The sequence below is a fragment of the Girardinichthys multiradiatus genome, chromosome 19, assembly GCF_021462225.1.
Source record: "Girardinichthys multiradiatus isolate DD_20200921_A chromosome 19, DD_fGirMul_XY1, whole genome shotgun sequence".
NCBI lineage: Eukaryota > Metazoa > Chordata > Actinopteri > Cyprinodontiformes > Goodeidae > Girardinichthys > Girardinichthys multiradiatus.
The window spans coordinates 14,324,106-14,346,930 of record NC_061811.1 but is presented as its reverse complement, the minus strand read 5'-3'; the positions used below and the strand labels follow the sequence as shown (position 1 = coordinate 14,346,930).

The 22,825-nt window shown below is 39.3% G+C and overlaps 2 protein-coding genes across 8 annotated transcripts; one reads left to right on the top strand and one right to left on the bottom strand.

Annotated features, from left to right (window-relative positions):
* Window positions 1-1,591: 1,591 nt before the first annotated feature.
* Window positions 1,592-17,187, top strand: chrm5a (cholinergic receptor, muscarinic 5a). Of its 4 annotated transcripts, none has more exons than XR_007035203.1 (4): window positions 1,592-2,092; window positions 6,145-6,356; window positions 9,417-9,512; window positions 9,720-9,739. XR_007035203.1 is itself a non-coding variant. In XM_047346117.1 (4 exons), exon 4 carries the CDS (start codon window positions 13,513-13,515, stop codon window positions 15,115-15,117), a length of 1,605 nt encoding a protein of 534 aa, XP_047202073.1. In that variant the 5' UTR covers window positions 1,592-2,092; window positions 6,145-6,356; window positions 9,417-9,512; window positions 13,470-13,512; the 3' UTR covers window positions 15,118-17,187. The 4 variants fall into 4 exon arrangements, 3 of the variants coding, with proteins under 3 accessions (XP_047202073.1, XP_047202074.1, XP_047202075.1); XM_047346117.1 differs by lacking the exon at window positions 9,720-9,739 and adding an exon at window positions 13,470-17,187; XM_047346118.1 differs by lacking the exon at window positions 9,720-9,739 and adding an exon at window positions 13,470-17,187 and having other exon boundaries at window positions 6,142-6,356.
* On the bottom strand, window positions 11,687-20,887 carry zgc:194887 (uncharacterized protein LOC571819 homolog). Of its 4 annotated transcripts, none has more exons than XR_007035204.1 (5): window positions 20,554-20,886; window positions 20,289-20,473; window positions 17,508-18,139; window positions 12,121-13,131; window positions 11,687-12,030 (listed from the first exon to the last, which is right to left on the bottom strand). XR_007035204.1 is itself a non-coding variant. In XM_047346120.1 (5 exons), exons 2-4 carry the CDS (start codon window positions 20,431-20,433, stop codon window positions 13,069-13,071), a joined length of 840 nt encoding a protein of 279 aa, XP_047202076.1. In that variant the 5' UTR covers window positions 20,434-20,473; window positions 20,554-20,886; the 3' UTR covers window positions 11,687-12,030; window positions 13,033-13,068. The 4 variants fall into 4 exon arrangements, 3 of the variants coding, with proteins under 3 accessions (XP_047202076.1, XP_047202077.1, XP_047202078.1); XM_047346120.1 differs by having other exon boundaries at window positions 13,033-13,131; XM_047346121.1 differs by having other exon boundaries at window positions 11,687-13,131; window positions 20,289-20,440; window positions 20,554-20,887.
* Window positions 20,888-22,825: the final 1,938 nt, after the last annotated feature.

Genomic DNA, 22,825 nt, shown 5'->3' with positions numbered 1-22,825 from the left:
CCTTAATTCTCAGTAGCAGTCCATTTGGTCTGATGAAACAGAAATTGAAGTGTTTTCCCATAATAACAATTGCTAAATTTGAGGGAAAGACTTACAAGCCTCAGAACACCATCCTAAATATGAAATACACCGGTGGCAGCATCTTGTTGGGTGAGTATTTGGCTGCAAGAGGGACTGGTGTACTTCAGAAAATAGATAACATCATGAGGAAAGAACATTATGTGAAAATATCGAAGCAACATATCAAGACATAAGTCAGGGAGTTAAAGTTTGGGCACAGATGCGTAGTTACGTGGCTGAAGGAAAAGTGTCTAAAGGAAAAGAAAGCCAATGTTTTGGAGTGGCCATCAGAAAGCCCTGGTATCAGGCCCATAGATAACTTGTGAAAAGAGCTAAAAAGGTGCGCAAGCAAGACTGCCAACAATCTTTTTCCAGGTACACCAGCAAACTCTTGTGAGAAGCTTGAGGTATGATAAACAAAATGTTTGACCCCAGTCTTGCACTTTGAAAGACAGTTTTACCAAATAATAAGAAAAGGTTTAAACAATTATCTCTCTTATTATTCTATCATTTAGTAAATCTGATTTGAAGTTAATGAGAAAAAGGGTGTCCATTTAAAACAGTGTATCTAAACTAGTAACATTTTAACCCAATCTAATCTAATCTATAATATAATATAATATTGGACTGCACAGTCTTGCAGCTGGTAGCACTGTTACCTTACATTGGGTTTGAATCCTGGCCAAGGCATTTTTGCAGGGAGTTTGTATGTTCTCCCCATACATGCATGGGTTCTCTCCAGGTACTCCTCCCACAGTGCAAAAACATGAGTGTTAGGTTAATTGGTTACTCTAAAATTGCCCTTGGTGTGCATGCATGGTTGTCTCTTCTTTGTGTCTCTGTGTTGCCCTGCGATGGACTGCATTAATCAGGGCCGAAACTGAAATGAAGAAAAATGAGTTAATTTTAGAGTTTACAACAGCTTTCTGTGTTTCTCTCTGGTGCCTTAAATGGGAACTCCTGGCACAGATCAGCACCCATCATCTGGATTAGAAAACACTTCGCACCCAAGTAGACTCATACACACACATTTAGATACACACAGGCAAAAACGCAAACACAAACACACACACACACACACACACACAAATGAGTCCAACAAAACAAAACATCTGGCACTTCAGCACTCTATTAATCTGGCCCAGTCATGTCAACTCTCTCCCATGTGGGTTCAAAGACAATATCAGCGTAGAGCAGATGAGTTTGTGGATCACCACAGATAAAATCTGCAAGAGGTTATAATCAAGTAACTTGCATCTTTTACAAATTAAAGCACAAACAAACATTTAGCTCAAGTGGTAATCCACAGTGCTACTCTTTCTGCCCCCTAACCTTCCATAATGGACTCCTTGAAGCCAACATCCCAATCACCCCATCCATGCTCCGGAGTCCACACTGCCTGCTCACTGTGCCGAAACATGATGAACCGTTCACCCCTATGGGAATTTCTCCTCCCAGCTTGCTAGCGTCAGCTACATATGTGTCTGTCAGCCTGAGTAGTTCCAGCAGCAGCAGCATAGTGGCAGCAGCTGTGACTTGGCTCAGACATCAGGCTGCCTCTCTGTGCCATTCTGCTTTAACTTGCCTGAGAGGGAGCACACTCGCTTTTCTTGCTCTTTAAGAAATATTTGCTTGCAATTTCTTTGGCTTTAGGGCAGATTATCTGAAATTCATGCATGAGAAAACAATGCTGCTTTGGTATAAGAGGAGACTTTGTGGAGCTGATCGGAGTGTTCTTCTTACGCAGGGATGCCCAAATCTTTCCGGTGTCCACCCTACCCTTCAGACTGTTTCTTTTCTCCCTCTCTATTGAGACTTTCCCCTCCGGATCCCTGTGGCATACATGGGTCAGGTCAGCAGGATTTCTCTTCCACCAGAGTTCTCTAAAGCTGTGTTATGATCCCCTTCCTCTGTGCCACAATTGAGCCAAAGGCTTCCCAGGCAAAACAAAGGGATTAACTATGAACTTTGCACCCTTGGAGAGACAACGCTCTGCTAAACAGTAGACTGGAAAATTTGATCAAAGTAAACTGTGAGTATATTCATACTTTGGTGTTTTTTTTAAATTATTTTACACTAGTGGCTAGCTACGTCTCAAGAGAATCATGACTGAACGTGCACTTTTTTACTAAGCACAAAGGCTTGACCTGAATTTGAGGGGAAAAGACGTCATGTGTGCATATGGGCACATCTGAGAGGAGATGTATTTTTAATGAGCCTTTTTACCCTAATGAACAAAACAGAAGATGTGCTCCTGAAAAGATGCATGTGCATTAGTTCTTCTCAAAGATTTATCATACAAGTAACTGTATATTGCTGCCCAGACACCTTACATTTTCAATTACTATTTTACTTTTAAATTGCTGCCAAAAATGTGTACTTTATAGGTTTGAAAATTGCAAGTACATTTTATTTCTGAAGTTTATCTCAAAAAGCATTTTTTGTTGTAATCGCTCATCTTCTGCAAGAACCTTCATCCAACTGTGACATATTTCTCTGATCATTAATCTGGAACAGGCACACCCAGTTTTAAAGTTCTGTAATTTTCCTCCTCCTGTTTCTCTTCTATTATTGTAAAATCCAATAATTGCATGTAATCTTTTTCAGTGCTTTTCTTTTTTTTTTACAATTTTACATTTTTAGGCTACTGTTATTTTCAACAAAAAAGCAATCAATACTTTTAACAAACAGCCAAGTCTCACAGCCTTTCCTCTCCTGCTTTTTGATTAACTGGAAATGACAATACAGAGAGGGATTAAGCAGTGAAGCGTGATTTTAACGAGTCTTTCCAGTCCCCACAGATCTTGTGAGGTGTTACAATAAATGTGAAACTGGTTCTGGGTCTCTTAAGAAAACCCAGAAAGTAGTTGTCTCAACAGAGAAATGGTTTGGTGGGTTTAGAAAAATAATCACCAGACTGTGAATAAATTATCAGGAAGTCTTTCAACAAAGAATGTCTGCTTGTGTGTTGGTGGGAAGCTGCTTGGCCTCCAGTAGCTTTTGTTTTGCACACAAATGATTAGTTTAAAGAAAATTCGGCCAATTACTGGCAACATCAAAATATGTTCATGAAATGCAAAAAAAAAAGGCAGACTCAGACATATATTTCAAAGACTCTGAGCGAGAACACAAATGATTTTATAGCCAGATCATTACTGAATTGAAGGGATGCTTATGAAATGCTGTAGACGCTAAAAAAATAAAACTCCCATTGGCTTTCAGTGTTATCGTTTTATTCCCTTCAGCAGCTGCCAAATCCACTGTGGGGTCCATAAGCGGATCATAATACTCATCAAATGATCCTATTTATGGTTTCTCATCATAGGTTAGGTCTAATTTGAGTTTACTTTTGCATTAAAATCATAGCTAAGATGAAACACAGGAAACCCGAATAGAACTTTGGCATGACAAAACAGAAAGATTTGCTTTTATTTTTCTTATTTTTTTCCTTTGACCAAATATACATTACTCTGACAAGGAAAGATTTTAATATAATTAGTTTGATGTCATTGTGTAGTGCACAATGACATGTTGCGCACTAGTGGAACACTAAAAACATGACAGAAGAGAATACAATATTTTTTAAAGAAAAAAAAATATTACATGTTTTCAAACTATAACTACATAACCTCCTGCTGGTAGATAATATTTATGAGAGGCACAAAAGGCAATTTCTTTGCAATGCAATACAAGTAGATTAGAGCAAATTTTTTGGTATGAATTGTTCCATAGTAGGCTGCATCTTTTTGTGACATAAAACGTCAGTCAGTCATTTTCTACCGCTTATTCCATAGTGGGTCACGGGGAAGCTGGTGCCTATCTCCAGCAGTCTATGGGCGAGAGGCAGGGTACACCCTGGACAGGTCGCCTGTCCAACACACAAACAACCATGCACACACTCATTCATACACCTAAGGGCAATTTAGAGACACCAATTAACCAAACAGGCATGTCTTTGGACTGTGGGAGGAAGCCAGAGTACCCATGCAGAAAGACCCCCAGCTGGGAATCAACCCCAGGACCTTCTTGCTGCAAGGCAACAGTGCTACCAACTGCGCCACTGTGCAGCCCCTTACCTAAAATGTTGTGTATGAAATGTTCAAAATTTCTATTGTACAAAATGGTAAAAGGGTGAAATACCCAGCACTGGCTCAGAAACAACATTCTCACACGTTTACAGGTGTGACAGAGTGATTTGATGTGTAGTGCTGTACTGACAGAATTGTCCATTGACCCCTTTGCCCTGTATGCAAACTGGTGTGTTTCAGGAGTTCATTGTAATACTGCTCTATGTAATGCAATTTATGTTCCTCAAAACTTTTCATAACAGCTGAAGTTGCAATTGGTAACAAATTCTTAAGGCCACTAATTGAATGCAGTCTTTTGAACGTGCAATTGAAGAAGACTTCAGGCATTTTAGGACAGTGCAGGAGCAAAGAGAGACAATCATTCAGTTATTTGCTATCAGCACTAATATTTCAGAAGCTTTTAATGCCAATATTCCTCTTTCTCTTCTGCTTCAAGAAAGACTAAACCAAAAACCAAAACTAATTCAAGGAATATATTTTTTCCAGAAAGGTACATATGCTGGGATGTTGTTCATGGGTCAGTGGGCTGACTGCAGAAGACACTAACCAGTGTGCCAAGGAGCTGTGGGCTGATTTGAAAATCATGTATAATAACTGCTCAGATCTACATGACATCCTTTGGCTCCTTTACTTTGACTCACTACTCTGTCGTTGTCTATGATGTCCTCTTCTATCTTTCATTTGCAAAGTAAACATGATACCGGCTTTCTTGAGCTGCAGTGTTATGACCAAAGCAAGGGTGTACAGAAAGGTTACTGATGAGTAGGAGCAGTGTGTGGTGAGAGCCATCATGCAGTGCTGCAGGACAGAAACAGTGATGGCCAGGTGCCAATGGACCTCAAGCCAGCCTTCAGCGCCTTAGTATGAAGGCTCAGCATGGATTTGTGCTACAGTCTGTCCTCCCTTAAAAGCAGGGTACTGTTAACTAACGGATCAGTAACCATTACTTATGCATAGTGAGCTAGCACAGTATTTCAAAAGGATATCTGATACTCTTTGGATGTGTATGTAATAAGGGAGACTCAGATTTCTTGGCCAGGGCATTGAGATTTCCTTGCACAAATATACAAACAGATTCAAGATAAATGTTTTTATAGTATTTAACTTAAATGCATTTCAGTTCATTTAGAATCTGCTTTACAACAGCATCTTAAGTACAAGCATGAAAATTCAGCAGCAGTACTATTACAAGGTTATTTTTACTGCCCACGCAAGGTCAGAAACCTTCCCCCCAGTAATTTATCATATGTGATACCAAACACTATCCAAGCAAAGTCAAAAAACGGGTCACAACAAATATATACCATTTATCAAGATGCCCATACTCTGGGTTCCAGATGTACCATTAAATTGTTTTCAGTCTTAGTTTAGAGGCTATTAGTGAACTTGACTTGTTCTACCTCTTGACCCCAAGAGCTTTTCCAATTGTGTATACTGTACGTGAGTGTGTGCACGTGTCTGTGTTTACAGGGTAAGTTTCATAATCTGGTTTTACATTGCAGTGAACATAGTCGTTGTTTATCCTATCCTCTTTTTGTTCTGAAAAGTTAGACTGTTTTTACTGTAAAATTATTCATGGAAAAATTTGTTTTACTCATGGAAAAACTTGCTTTATAGAAACATTTTGTCATGTCAGGAATGTTTTGAGGAGGTGATCTGAGAAAGTATTTGCACTGTTGAAGTTTTTCTTATTTTATGGTGCTACAACCAAAAACTTAAATGTATTTTATCAGAATTTTATGTGATAGCGCAACACGAAATAGTTGCGTAATTACAAAATAGGATTAAAAAGATACATAGTTTTTCCTGTATATCACTTTAGACGTCTAAAAAGAAAAATATTTTTTGCCTATTCGTTTTGGCAAAAAGCTCAAGTTCACTGATACAGCATAAATTTATCTATGTATATTAAGTTTCCAAATCAAATTTTTGCAATAAAGAGCTAACAATCTCAGTCAATATGTGTAGTTGAAATACATCTCTTTGAATCAAGCAGGTATTACTCAAAAAGGAGCTGCAGTGGAGGAAATTTCAAGAACCCCCAGGAGACAAAGGAAAGGTGCCAGTGGCTGCTTATGCATTGTTCCATTTATCTCTGAAGTTGGAACAGGACTATGAAGTTCTTTTCTTGAAGTCATCTTGCAATCCAAGGGTTGAGAGTTCGATTCCAGATTCCTCCTGCCACAAGTTGATGTGCCCTTGGACAAGGTACTTAACCTCAAATTGCCTTCCGATCTTTGATCGGTGTATGAAAATGTGCTCGTTGGTGAGTGCGTCTTGGTGAATGTGGCTCTAGTGTAAAGTGGTCAGTATAACTGGAAAGCACTATATAAGTTCAGCCATTTACCATTTTATTTGCTGCTTCTTGTCAGTCCTTAGATTTGACCCTGTATTTGTTTCTACCATTAACAGATCATCATTCAGAAACAAAAACAGAGTTTAAGAAAGTCCACACTGGTATCCTTACAGCAACAGAGGAACCATCATGACCCTTTGATGGAATCAAATCTGTAAAATTGTCTCCGGCTTTTTTGATTCAGATGGCAGGTTACACCACTATCCCCAAAATCAGAGGACTGCTTATTGGGAAGAGAAAGGACGTTAATATTACTGCAAACAGACGTGTTTCATTCTTTATTTTAGTTTTTTAACCATTCACATACCTTTGTGGAAAACAGGCTTCAAGGACACAAAGGCTGCTCAGTTAATTATAATCCTCACACCTTCCTGACCCAGTGACTACTTTTCAAACTGAGGTTTGAGCCTGTTCTCATGATTTACGGCTGTGTTAATTCGCTCTCATTGATAAACCTATGGTGCAGTCCGTGGTGCTGATTTAGGAAGATCCAACTGGAAGACGAAATCATTACAATCAATTTTTTCGTGAATTCATAATGATTTCTTTTATTTTTCTTTATGCACATGAATTTTAAATGAGAAATGTTAAGGTTTTTTCATAGTTTTCCAGATTTTCAACCAAATTCAGATCTGAATCAAGAATAGAAAGAATTTGTTGAACTTTATTGTGCAGCTTTTGTAGTTATTTCACTTTGTAAAGTTGTAAACACAACACGTCATGGAATATTATTTATGTGCCTCCTGGATGGCTTCAGGAATTCTAACCTTGCACTGTTAATGGGAGGCTTTTGAAAATGACAGTTATTTCTCATTTTTTAGGCTTTGATTACAACCATTGCTAGGAACAATATACAGGTCCTTCTCAAAATATTAGCATATTGTGATGAAGTTCATTATTTTCTATAATGTAATGATGAAAATTTTACATTCATATATTTTAGATTCATTGCACACTAACTGAAATATTTCAGGTCTTTTATTGTCTTAATACGGATGATTTTGGCATACAGCTCATGAAAACCCACAATTCCTATCTCACAAAATTAGCATATCATTAAAAGGGTCTCTAAACGAGCTATGAACCTAATCATCTGAATCAACGAGTTAACTCTAAACACCTGCAAAAGATTCCTGAGGCCTTTAAAACTTCCAGCCTGGTTCATCACTCAAAACCCCAATCATGGGTAAGACTGCCGACCTGACTGCTGTCCAGAAGGCCACTATTGACACTCTCAAGCAAGAGGGTAAGACACAGAAAGAAATTTCTGAATGAATAGGCTGTTCCCAGAGTGCTGTATCAAGGTACCTCAGTGGGAAGTCTGTGGGAAGGAAAAAGTGTGGCAGAAAATGCTGCACAACGAGAAGAGGTGACCGGACCTTGAGGAAGATTGTGGAGAAGGGCCGATTCCAGACCTTGGGGAACCTGCGGAAGCAGTGGACTGAGTCTGGAGTAGAAACATCCAGAGCCACCGTGCACAGACGTGTGCAGGAAATGGGCTACAGGTGCCGCATTCCCCAGGTCAAGCCACTTTTGAACCAGAAACAGCGGAAGAAGCACCTGACCTGGGCTACAGAGAAGCAGCACTGGACTGTTGCTCAGTGGTCCAAAGTACCTTTTTCGGATGAAAGCAAATTCTGCATGTCATTCAGAAATCAAGGAGAGTCTGGAGGAAGACTGGGGAGAAGGAAATGCCAAAATGCCAGAAGTCCAGTGTCAAGTACCCACAGTCAGTGATGGTCTGGGGTGCCGTGTCAGCTGCCGGTGTTGGTCCACTGTGTTTTATCAAGGGCAGGGTCAATGCAGCTAGCTATCAGGAGATTTTGGAGCACTTCATGCTTCCATCTGCTGAAAAGCTTTATGGAGATGAAGATTTCGTTTTTCAGCGCGACCTGGCACCTGCTCACAGTGCCAAAACCACTGGTAAATGGTTTACTGACCATGGTATCACTGTGCTCAATTGGCCTGCCAACTCTCCTGACCTGAACCCCATAGAGAATCTGTGAGATATTGTGAAGAGAACGTTGAGAGACTCAAGACCCAACACTCTGGATGAGCTAAAGGCCGCTATCGAAGCATCCTGGGCCTCCATAAGACCTCAGTGCCACAGGCTGATTGCCTCCATGCCACGCCGCATTGAAGCAGTCATTTCTGCAAAAGGATTCCCGACCAAGTATTGAGTGCATAACTGTACATGATTATTTGAAGGTTGACGTTTTTTGTATTTAAAAACAATTTTCTTTTATTGGTCGGATGAAATATGCTAATTTTGTGAGATAGGAATTTTGGGTTTTCATGAGCTGTATGCCAAAATCATCCGTATTAAGACAATAAAAGACCTGAAATATTTCAGTTAGTGTGCAATGAATCTAAAATATATGAATGTTAAATTTTCATCATGACATTATGGAAAATAATGAACTTTATCACAATATGCTAATTTTTTGAGAAGGACCTGTATATCTTATCAGAAGAGCTCTTAAGTTGAGAGGGCTATTAAGACAGATCTTCCTTTCTTGATTGTTTCTTTTTCTGTTTTGTCCATCTAACGTTTTTCATACTGAGGAGATTAGGAAAAAATGGATGTGGATTGATTTGCCACTTTTCGGGGGAAATGTGATGCTTCTTCAAGTCAGTGCCTCGCAGACATATTTATATTCTTTACATTTTTTCACATTTTACAACCACAAATTTTTATATATTTTGTTGGGATGTTATATAATTGACCAATGCAAAATACATACCTGTGAGGTGAAAATAAACTAATACATGGATCTCAAAAGTGTTCAGTTGATTAGTGTTCAGTCAATAGTTTCTAGAATCACCTTTCACTGCAATTACAGCTTCAAATATATGTCTGTATCAGCTTTTCACATCTACAGACTAAAATATTCTCCATCATCTCTGACCAGCTTCCCTGTCTTTGCTGAAGAAAAGCACCTACGTGGCAAGTTTCTACCACCAACATCTTCAACAGTGGAAAAGATATGTTCAACATGAAGCACAGTGTAAGTTCTCCACAACTTCTTTCGCTTTGAATGTAGGCCAAAAGATTTCTTTGCTGCCATCTAACAACACCAACTTCTTCTGATGCATTCCATTCGTGCTTTGTGTCAAACTTTTCTGGCTTTCCTGTAGCAATATTTTGTATATTGCTACTGTTACATAGAAGGTAAATTTGGGGGAAAAAAAACTAATACTTGCCCTGTCAACAGGTTTTCCCACATGAGTTAAGGATCTCTGCTGCTCTACAGAGCTGCCATTGGCCTCTTGGATAAGCTAAGTTAGTTGATTATAATGTATTTCGTGTAGGACTGTCAAGAGACTGAATTCACATGCATGTCAAACTCTTATTTGTAAAACATTTTGAAAACCATGTATTATTTTGATTGCAGTTTACAATTGGGGTCTAGTTTGCAATGGTTATTTAAAGTCCCAAGAAAATACATTGAGATTTGCGGTTATGTGACAAATGTATTTTTAAAAGGCGCTACCTCACAAATATAGGTTTCTTTTTTGCAACAAATAGACTATGATAACCTATTTTAAAAAACCTATTCTCTTTAGTATCTCAGGGAATTTAACGGTCCTGATATTCCATTTCCTACAGTAATGTTTTGATTAAAACTGTGAAACCAGGCAGGTCTGTATGAACTGGAAAAAGGCAGTGTTGGTCAACAAGAAAATGTGTTTCAGAGCCAATTCCCCCAGCATGGTGCTATTTATTGACCACTAAGGGGATAATGTGAGAAGCCATCAGAGCCTACATGTGTGCCAGCGATCTAGGTGACCGGCTGGAAATTCAGTTGTTTCAACCCACAGTTTCTTGTTCTTGTTTCTTTTTCCATCAAGCCTAAACTCATTGTTTATCCACATCAAGAGACATAGAACTTTCATAACCCTGAAAGTGGATTTATGGTACTGTTGCTTTGGTCATTTTTAACTATTTTGGAGCTTGGAATGAGACACGCAGGATACAGAGTCTTGGCTGGATTCATCAAAATCATGACTCCATGGTGACCAGTTGGCTGGAGGTTTTTCATGAGGGAGTAGAAAGTCTGCTTGGGAAAGACAGGAGTATAGGTCATTAACTTAAGCGACATAGTGCTCCACTTCAGCATACACTCTGTTTTCATCCACATAGGATCATTTACACCTGCAAGAAAAGTAATGCCGCTTTAATTCAACACCGAACGTGTCTCCGGCGACATATTTGGAAGAGTGCGCTTTGAGTTACCGTAACTATGAGACAGTCTGTGCTATCTGGAAAAAGTCCAACAGTTTCTGAAAGCTTCACAGTCAACGTGTAATTACGATAATATCACTCGGGCTGTTGCAGGAAGCTAACAAAACAGCCGCGCACACAAACGGTTGTGGAAAAAACAAGTGAGTGAAGAAACGGAGCAGAGAAATATTCAACAGCAAAAATGTGTTTGAAATGTTTCTCCCGGGTTGCAAGACGAGCACTTGCATTTCTTGATAATTTTGAGATTGAAGGGGCGCCTGACGGAGGAATCTCTGACGAAAAAAGGTAATGTAAGACCTGTGAATTTCCGGGTTGTATTTCTAAATCACTGAAGCTCGATAATATCTAGTTTTTACTATGTGTAGACTATTGGCGTAAACTGAGATTTCTGGTGTGTAAATTCGGTTAACTGGAAAACCAGGAGATGGGCCACCAATGTGTTCCAGCATCTCTGCAACCAAAGCACTGCATGGTAGTGGGAGGACTGTGATGTGGGCCTGTGTTTACAGCCAGACAGGAACTGTCACTGGCAGTACCACTAGAAAATTTGAAGGGACTGAGTCTGCAGCTAAAGAGAAGAAAATTTCAGAGAAAAACTCCTGCACATAATTTTTAATATTGGCCTGTTTTTGGACATTGAAAGACAAATCTGTTATTTTTCAGTTTGTATGTTCCTTACTGTTCAAACGTTATTTTTAATATCCAAAATTATTTGTTCACATACATCTGCAGTGTTTTTCTTTCACTAAAACCCTAAAATGAAATTCCATTTTTGTTTTTCTTCTCTTAAGACTGTTAACACACTCTTTTATCACACAGTAAATAACTGCCACACGTTGAAAGTTCAGTGTCTTCTAGAGAAATGAGTGAAACCATTAACTCACAGGACATTTCCTGTCCTTTTTACAGTTGAAATAGGCACAAAAAAAAAAAAAAAAAGAGACAGATATTTATTGAAGCTTAGGTGTTAAAAGGATTACTACAACCGGTCAATATTATTGTCAATTAATATTGCATGTCACTACATTTTGTTTTTAGATATTTAAATTCAAAGTACAAAGCTAAAACCAAATCCTATCTAGTTGACTTGTTTCCAACAGTTTGGCACATATAACTAAGAAAACCTGAGAATGCACACGTGCTGGAGGTTTATGTGAAGGGTCTCTGCTGCACTCTACTGGTGAAGAATAGCAACATAATTTATCTGACAAGGGTTTCAGCCAAGTGCCTTCCTTCAGTGCCAGATCAGGGTTGGTGCCAAAGTTGGTGATAAACCGGTTCTGTTGTAAAAATATAAAGAGGTGCATGAGAATTACCATAGAGCCTCCTAATTATGGAGGATAAACATCATACGTGCTCCAATCCCTCACATTATGAAACCTTAAAATGCAGGATGGTCATCTTCCCTGAGATAGTTACTGGAATGGTTATATCATATAAAAAAGCAAAGGAGTTAGAGTTAATCGAAAGGTTCTTTAAAGTCTCAACACAGGGACATGCTCTGATTAAATTTTGCTTTGTCATCATTAAATCTGTGCTGTTTACTCTTAGTCTATACAATTAAACCTGCATTTGTCATTAAAGTACAAATTTCACATAAATTATATATGAAAGCAAACATATAAAAGTAAATTATATATATATATAGATATATATCTATATATATACACACACAATAAAAAAGGATTCACTGTTGACCAAATCAATAATTTATTTTACAAAATTACAGTACAACAACTAAACCTTATGTTTGCCACATTTTGTTTAACACAACAGTTGTATATCATCTTTGTTTAAGCTGACATGATATTGATACGAGAAGGAATGCTTCTGCTTGAAAATGACTTGTTCTTGATGTATCACATTTGCTTATGCGTTTTTTACAAGGAAAATTAAATTTTTAGACGATTACAGCATCCACACAATACATTTCTACATAGCAATCACAAAACATGTTGAGCCTTCATTTATGTTGTCAAATTCTGAGTTTGTCACAAACCAGAGTTGTTTATTTTGTTTTAGAACTGCACCAATCAGAATGTTGTGGCCTATTTTCCGTCTCAGATAGTTGTAAATCGTTGACATGCCAATAATGACTTTGGTTGATTCCAATGTGTCTCAGAAGGCTGTAAACATGATCCTTGAACATTTCCAGCCTGACAGAGGCTGAAAAGGTAACAAGGAGAAAACAGAGCTATTTGTACTCTACTCCCTTCCCAGTTGTTATGCACTGAAGGTACTGATCTCTTTAGGGGTCTGAATGAATTGCAGATATACTGTACCTTGAAAATAGCAAACTTTGAATCCTCTTCAACCTCTCAACCACCAGTACAATCCTTACTGAAGAGTATTGTTGGGCAACGTGGTAGTGCTAATGAATGCTGCATGCACAGATCAGAAAAAGATTAGATTTTCGAGTTTCCGACTCAACAGTCAGTGATCAGCACCGATCAAGCTAAAAATCCTCCAGTTCTGGTCAACAGTCAATTTCTCTGTGTATCTCTTATTATTTGACCACCTGGCAGATATTTGAGATTACTGTGGAATAGCAATGACAACAATGCCAAGTAAATTCAAAAAGTAGGTTTAGTAATGGGTACTACATATACATATAACTAGTATTTTTCTTAACATTTGATGTTTGACAATTTCATACACAAAATGTTAAACTGATTCATATTTGCCTGACAGAGGAGTCTTTTCTTTTTCTTTGTTCCAGAAGCTCTTCCTGAAAATGGCAGATCCAAACATGCTCATGATGGATGAACACCTGTAATACCCAGAAGATCATGGAAGGAGAAAACCTAGTTAACTCCACCGGAAATAACAGTACAATGGACATTAACCTGGGCACTCAGAGTCTTTGGGAGGTGATCACCATCGCGACTGTGTCTGCCATAGTCAGCCTTATTACCATTGTGGGCAATGTTCTTGTAATGGTCTCCTTTAAAGTCAACAGCCAACTAAAGACTGTGAACAATTACTACCTGCTGAGTCTGGCAGCTGCTGACCTCATCATAGGGGTTTTTTCTATGAATTTGTACACCTCTTACATCCTGATGGGCTACTGGGCTTTAGGAAACCTGTCATGTGATCTGTGGTTAGCAGTGGACTATGTAGCCAGTAATGCCTCAGTCATGAACTTGCTTGTGATCAGTTTTGACAGATATTTCTCAATCACTCGGCCTCTGACTTATAGGGCCAAACGGACTCCGAGACGGGCTGGTGTTATGATAGGTATGGCTTGGCTGGTGTCTCTGATTCTGTGGGCCCCGCCTATTCTTTGTTGGCAATATTTTGTCGGTAAGAGAACTGTTCCTGAAAGGCAATGCCAGATTCAGTTTTTCTCTGAGCCTGTTATAACATTCGGGACAGCAATTGCTGCTTTTTATATTCCTGTGTCGGTTATGACAATCCTCTACTGTCGAATATATAAGGAGACAGAGAAGAGGACAAAAGATTTGGCGGAGCTGCAGGGTGTTAACCATCAAATGCACTCTGGGGAGGTAGAGCCTCGGAAGATCGTCTTAAGATCATGTTTTAGTTGTAAACTGAGATCAACTTCACACGATCAGAAACATGCTTCCTGGTCATCTTCCAGCAGGAGCAATGCCAAATCCACTGGGTCCACCAGCGATGAGTGGTCCAAAGCTGGTCAGCTTACTACTTTCAACAGCTACGCCTCCTCTGAGGATGAGGACAGGCCGGTGTCTCCAGTGGGGCGCAAGCCCTCCCTCGGGAACCAGGTTTGCGAAGCAAGCAGAGGTGTTGTGGGCGGTGAGAGTGAGCAGCTCAGCAGCTATGATGAAGATAGCTTCTTCCAGACACGTCCCAAAAGCAACTCTCAGAGGAGCAGCAAATGTGTGTCCTACAAGTTTAAACCTGTGCCCAAAGATGCTCACGTGGAACACCAGAGCAAAAACGGAAACACCAAGTTGGTGTCTTCAACGTTCTCCTCAGCTGAGTCTATGAACGCTCCCTCCACCTCCTCAGTGTCCAAGCCTACAGATACATCTCTGAAAAGCCAGATCACCAAGAGAAAAAGGATGGTGCTGATCAAGGAGAAGAAGGCAGCTCAGACTCTCAGTGCTATCTTACTGGCATTCATCCTTACATGGACTCCTTACAACATCATGGTGCTGATTTCCACTTTCTGCTCAGACTGTATCCCACTCTCCCTCTGGCACCTGGGCTACTGGCTGTGCTACGTCAACAGCACTGTCAACCCCATGTGCTATGCCTTGTGCAACAAGAACTTTCAAAAGACCTTCCGCATGCTGCTGCTCTGCCGGTGGAAAAAGAAAAGGATTGAGGAGAAACTGTACTGGTATGGACAAAATCCTGTAGTTAGCTCCAAGCTGACATAAATTACTTTCTTTTTTTGTAAATTCTGGGTTTGTACCAACAATCTTGGCATTGTAAACTCAGATTCTACATGTTAGGTGAAGTGCATTTTAAACTATTAATCAGTACATATGGTGTAGTGAAAAATAACTGCTGCTAAAATCCCCCAAAACAAGGAACATATGTAATGTTTTACAAACCCAGACCTTCTTCACATTTTGTCATAAAACTGCAAACTTCATTGTATTATATTGGGATATTTTTATGTAGCAGGCTTATTGCAGGCTAATGCATAATGGTGAAATGGAAAGAAAAAAATGTTTTTTACAAGGAAAGAAAATATCTGAAAATGGTGGCATGTATTTATATTTCGCCATTCGCTGGCTCCGCATGTCTTTTGGAGAATGTTTGAACCAGTTATGCAAATCCAGAGATGGAAATACATGCCCATTCAAATTAACTGAAAAGTCAGATTGGCCCAAGTACTAATGAACATAAGTGTTTCTTGCCAGAAAATCTCTATTGAATTTACATTGACTGGGAAATTCCAACATATAAATACACTTTGGTCTGAACCATTCAGCTGTGGTTCAGGGTGTATGTTTTGGGTCATTGTTTTCCCTGAAGGTAAACCTCTGCCCCAGTAAGGCTTTCTTCTGGGATTGTCTCATATTAGCTCCATTCAGCTTCCCATCATTTCCCTTCTCTGTCCCTGCTGAAAAAAATAATCCCCACATCATGATGCTGCCATGATCCCATTTCTCCATAAGGGATGGCGTGTTCAGGATGATGTGCTGTGTTAGTTTTTCTCCACCATAGTTTTTAATAGTTTGCTGTGTACCCTATATAGCTGGTGGAAAACTGGAAATTCGAGCTCTTCCTTCACCAGTGCTCTCTTACAAACCTCTGAGACTTTCTCAGAACGTTTGTATTTATACTGAGATTAATTTACACCTAGGGATTTACTAATTAAGTGATGGCAGTTGGATGCACTGAATTTTATTTAGGGGTATTAGAGTAAAACAGGATGAATACAAATGCATACCAGACTCATAGCAACAATTGTTCAAAACCATTTGTCAAATCATATTCTATCCATGTCACAATTATGTGTACTGGTCTATCATGTTAAATTCAGAAAAAAACAGATTTTTTTGCTGTTATCTGACTAAATGTGAGAAGGGTTTAAGTGGTATAATACATGTGAGGGACACTGTAAATGTGACACTGTAAATAGGTTTAAAAATTATATAAAATCCCATTTTCTCGTGGGCTTTATAATTACGGCATGTTGTGCATTTTGTTATATATTAGTAGTCCAGCATTCAATTTTGTCACCCAAAATCGTTACGTTTTTTAGCATTTTGTTTATAGTTACAGACTTAATTTTAAAGGGCTAATATTTTTCATGTTCTAATGTTTGAGAATTCACCATCTGCATAAAAAATCTTAACATACTTTTGTCTGTCCTTTGTAAGAATTAAAATATACATTCGGTTTCATTGGTATCACGTCACCAGTCATACTGAAGATGGATTTTAAGACAAACATGTAAATCATTCTGAATTACTTGCTATTATTGTCTTTGTTTACGTTAGGAGGGAGGCTGGAGGAAGTCAATTTTCTATACTTTCATCCTCAGGATTTTTGTCTTTCACTGGTTTTTAAATAGCTTTATATTCTAAATGTTGTAGCTAAATGCTGCTAAATCATATCTTTCCTGTGTCTCTGGCAAACATGTAACATTATTTTGGATTTTTTCATTGAGTTTACTCTAGTATAAGCTATTATGTTATATATTTCTACATGATTACCTACAATTTGGGGAATTAAAGACATGCTTTACTATGACTATACTGTATATAGATGTGTATTGGAGATACAGGTAGAACTTAATCTGTCCTGAAGTGTTTTTTTTTTTGTTTTTTTTTTACTGTGCTTGACGTTTGTGGCTCCTTTCAGTATTTTGATGTTGTTAAAGGTATTTCTTAATAAAAGGTGAGGAAGTAAATATCAATCTCAGTGCCTATCACTGACAAATATATATTGTCAGCATCTGTATTGTTTATATACTATACAGTATATATATATATATATATATATATATATATATATATATATATATATATACACAGTATATATATATACAGTATATATAGTCAGTCATTTTCTACCGCTTATTCCATATATATATATATATATATATACACAGTATATATATATATATATATATATATATATATATATATATATATACACACAGTATATATATATATATATATATAAACACACACATACACAGTAGATATATATATATATAGATTTAGATTTGACACAGTTCCTGAGAATGTCTTCAGAGCTCATCCTTGCAGTGTCCACTGTGAATCACTTTAACTGTCTCTGAAGGTCTCACCATCATCCATGCGTACTTGCACAGCCTCTCCTTGTTGCAGTCTTTTTGCCAGTAAATAATGTTCCTACGATTCAGATTTGCACCTGCGCAGGCATCGTACCACCATCCCCCTCCTGGCACACCTTGAAACTCCAGCTTGGCACAGTTTTGAAAGTAGTTGTCATTGTCTCTGTCTTTAGTCGTGAACCTCTGGTTGTCATGAAGGTAATTTTCTGTGTCCAGGGTCAGTGCATCCAAAGCTGTGCCCTGGAATAAGCCTAGCCTCAACCTGTAGCCTGTAAATTCTTCCTCGACTAGAAAGGGATCATACTCTCCCATCTTGATGACAGCATCTGGGTCTACAAGCTTTACTCCCAGTTTATAGCGGGCGGGGCCCCGAGTGAGCTGATAGAGGTATTCATTCCCAAGCCAGTGATCCCCTGTAACATCTCCAAAGCCATTTTTGTACTCATCCCAGGTGCGATCGAAATCCACACTGCTGTTAACAGTGATATGCTGAACAACAGTCCAGCCTCCTTCTTGCATGGCGCAGTAGGCCACAATGGGGGAGTTATATGGTTGGATCAGGTAAACCCCATCTCTGGCTGTTCCTGAAGATGCAATAAGCATTTCATAGCAGTCTCTGGGCAGGACTGCAGAGTAAACAAATTAGTGTTAAGTCAGAAAACCTTTTTACATTTGTCACAACCTCCAATTTTTATGTATTTAATCACATTATATGTGATAAACCAACACAAAGTTGTGCACATTTCTAAAATATATATATTTTTTAAAAACAGGTTTTCAAATTTTAACAAACAAAAATGTGAAATATGCAATGTATATATGCATTTAATCCCCTTCACCCAGTTCTCTGTAGAGCTGGAATTATAGTTGCAGGTTTTTTAGGGTATGTCTATGCCACCATTGCAGATTGAGATTTTTGTCCATTCTTCTTTGCCAAATAGCCAAAGCGAATTCAGACTGGATGGAGAGAATCAGTGAACAGCATTTTGCTAGTTTCTTCACAGATTTCCAATTGGATTTAGGTCTGGACTTTGACTAGGTCATACACTATATTGCCATAAGTATTGGGTCACACCACCAAATCAGTGAATTCTGGTGTGACAATGACTTCCGTGGCTGCATGTGTATGAAGGTTGGTATGGAGAAACTTGCGTCGCCTGCAGAGTCCTGACCTCATCCTTCTTGAACACCTTTAGGATGAATTAGAGCTGAGGCTGCAATTCTGGTTGTTTCATCTAACTATGAACACACTCCTAAACCTTGTGGAGGATGTTTACAGCATAGTTAAAGTTGCTATTGTTGGAAACGGTGGGTCCATCAACAAATTGGACCTTAGAGATTAAGAATAGAATGTAATCAAAATTCATGTACATGTAAAAGTAGACAGGCAAATTCTTTTGGCAATGTAGCATATCAGCGAATGAATAGGTTTTAGTCTTCAGCATTCTTTTGTAACTTTTGTTGGAAGGTAAAAATCTTTACTCCAATCTCGTACTTTTTATAACACGTTATCATCTGAAGATTATGGCTGGAGTTTGATACTTTTTCTCTTGGTTCAATGCATTGTCATTGACACTTTTATAACTTTAAGAATCAATTACTGAAATGCTAAGATTTCTGACCTTCCGAAAGAAACCACATCATCAACACAGTTACTACAAAAGTCAGATGCAAGAATGCTGAAAACTAGAAAGTGAGCACCAATCAAACCTATGTTAAAGTCTTTGTAATTGCCCCTTTTTACATTTTCTACTTGATTTTAAAAAGTATTGGTTTTTAGAACATTATACCACTCTAAGGCCAACCTATATATTAGATTTACTTTTACTGTGCAGGCCCTCCTGACCCTCTGTTTCTCTCAGGTCTCCTGGAAAGTGTCCTTTTTGGCACCTAAAGTGAAAACTAAAACTCAGAGTGAGCCATTATTTACTTACTATCAATTTCTGTATTATTTTATTTTATTAATGCATTATATTGTTATTCAATTTTAACAAATTTAAATCTTATTATTTGTCTGTTATTGTACTTGCATCACATTTCAATCTTTTAGAATTTTTATTTTAATTTGTTTAATATTCATTGTTTAAAATTTCCTGTTTTCTAATCTTCTACAATTTCTTGATTTGTTATATTTTTTTTATTTACTTAATTTTAGAATTTCTAGCATGTTTTGTTACATCTGTCCATCTATTTCAACCCACAGAAAGCATGGTTTGTTTTACTTGTTTGTATAAAAATGTGCAGAATAGTTTGATTGATATACTGAAAGCTAAAGCTTACAACTAAACAAACATCCTATGAATATTGACACTTCTTCAGCATAATATCCTATTTATGAAATGTCCAGCAGTGGTTTAAATATTCTATTTTTTAAGAATTTGCCAAATAGTTAATTTTATTGTTATATAAAACAAGATTTTATTCAATTATGTCTCAGAGATTAACTAGCAAAACCTTACAAAGACACCATTTTGCTGGAAAACAGCTGTTTGGTAAATTACCTAATCTAAGATAGACGGTTTATCTCAAAATAACACATCAATAAGTCACCAATGATTTCATCTGTAAACTGGAATTTGACCAACCTTCACAACAATAACACAGATAATCTGAGATAAAGGTGATTCATTGATGGAAAACAATCAGTGTATTTCCTGGAAAATCTTCAGCTTTACACAAAGCTGAAAAATTATCCAGATGTTTAGCCCCTTATTCCTTCATAACAGACATCAAAATGACATAAAAAGAAATCAAAATGAATGTCTAAACAAATACCTTTCATTCCACGGTTCAGGACCATGTTGTGCACATTTATGGGAAGGAGATTGAGATTCCCAGCTTGGAGATGTTCCATGTCAGCTCCAGTCACACAGAGCAGCAGCACTGTAGCCATTGCTGGCAACCAGCATCTCGACTTCATCCTTCCTCTTTAGCAAATAGGCTAGTTTAGTTGTTTTAGCCTGGTACAAGATTTAGAGAACCTATTTGAGCATACCCCAATGAAACCTTACATTAAAAGTCTAAAAATAAGAATGCTTACTTTGTGATGCAGGAACACAGTGTAGAAATGTTATACCCAAATCTTCTTGCACCTGAATGCAATCATGATGGCAGAGTTCAGATTGGGAGTCCTGTGAACATTCCCTTCTGCCCAGTTGCACCTGGACTTTGGTACCTGGTTCACATCACAAAACAGACGCCACCCCTGCACTTATCTGTGTGTCATAAACCCACATGGAAACACATATGCTGGCCTGAATTCAATCACTTCAACAGTGCACATGGAGGCTGAAGTCCAGATGAGATTTCCACCACTGTTGAAGAAAAAGCTTCTTTTCCTAAGAGCTCAAATCACATTTCAACAAATATAATTTGGCACATTTGTGAGAGTTTGTAAAAAAAAAGTCCACGTTTGCACAACAACTTACAAAAGCTTTAATAATCCAAACAAATCCATCCAACTCAGTGTTATCGGCTGTACCTTCAAGTACCTGGCACATTTAAGATTTATACTGTAGAAATGTTTTACAGAGAAATATTATGCTCTCCAAAAACTGGCGTTTAATTTCAAACCTATATGATCCAAACATCAAACAATACAAACTTCCTTTGATTTAATCACCATTTGTGTGAGATAACACAAGCAAGCATAATGGGCAAATCTGTTTTGTACTTCAAAATAGATTCAGATATATATCTATATATACTGTATATAAATATATCTAGAGATGAAATCCAGTGGTCCTCAAACCAGACCCCCTCCAGCCCTTGGCTGCTCCTAGAAAGCCTGTCAATAAAAGTTATGAACAGGACCGGTGACAAAGTGCAGCCCTGCCGGAGTCCAACATGCACCGGGAACAGGTCCGACTTAGTGCCGGCAATGCAGACCAAACTCCTGCTCCGCTTGTACAGAGACCGAAGGGCCCCTGATTCCATACTCCTGGAGCAACCCCCACAGGGCAGCACGAGGGACACAGTCCACAAAACACATGTGGACCAGTTGGGCAAACCCCCATGAACCCTCGAGTACCCTGCACAGGGTATAGAGCTGGTCCAGTGTTCCACGGCCAGGATGAAAACCACACTGCTACTCCTGAAGCCGAGGTTCAGCTATCAGCCGAACTCTCCTCTCACATACCCTGACGTAGGCCTTACCATGGAGGTGGTCTGCCAGTCCAGAGGCACTGTCCATGACCGCCAATGTTGAAGAGGCATGTCAACCATGACAGCTCCACTACATCCAGAGACTTGAGGTACTCAGGGCAGTTCTCATCTACCCCCGAAGCCCTGCCATCACGGAGCTTTTTAACCACCTTGGTGACTTCAGCCTGGGTGATGAAAGAGTCTAACCCCAAGTCCCCAGCCTCTGCTTCCACCAGGGAATGCGTGATGGCAGGATTGAGGAGATCCTCGAAGTACTCCTTCCACCACCCAATAATGTCCTCAGTCGAGGTCGGCAGCCTCAAACCCCTACTGTAAACAGTGCTGGCGAAGCACAGCTTCCCCTTCCTGAGGCGGAGGATGGTTTGCCAGAATCGCTTCGAGGCAAACCAGTAGTTGCCTCCAGCACAGCCCGGGCTAGGGCACGCTTGGTCTCACGATACCGCCTCAGGAGTCCCACAAGCCAACCACAGCCGAAAGGACTCCTTGAGCATGACAGCGTCCCTTATTCCCGGTGTCCACCACCTGGTTCGGGGATTGCCACCGCAACAGGCACGACAGAGCTTACGGCCACAGCTACAAGCAGCAGCATCAAAAATAAATGCGGAGAACATGGTCCACTCGGACTCTATGTCTCCAACATCCCCCAGAATCTGGTCAAAGCTCTCCCGGAGGTGGGAGTTGAATACATCCCTGGACGAGGGCTTTGCCAAACACTCACAGCAGACCCTCACTATGCGCTTGGGCCTGCCAAGTCTGTCTGGCTTTTTCCTCTTCCAGCGGATCCAACTCACCACCAGGTGGTGATCAGTGGAAAGCTCAGCCTCTTCACCCAAGTGTCCAAAACATGCGGCCGAAGGTCTGACGACACGACAACAAAGTCGATCATTGACCTCCTGCCTAGGGTGTCCTGGTGCCAAGTGCACAGATGAACATCCTTATAACGAAACACCACTCGGATTCAGATCGGGGAGGCCATTCCTCCCAATCACGCCTCTCCAGATGTCACTGTCGTTTCCCACGTGGGCGTTGAAGTGCCCCAGCAGAATAATGGAGTCCCCAGGAGGGGCGCTATCCAGCACCCCTGACAGGGACGCCAAGAAGGCAGGGTACTCCACACTACTGCTCAGCCTGTAGGCCGAAATGACAGT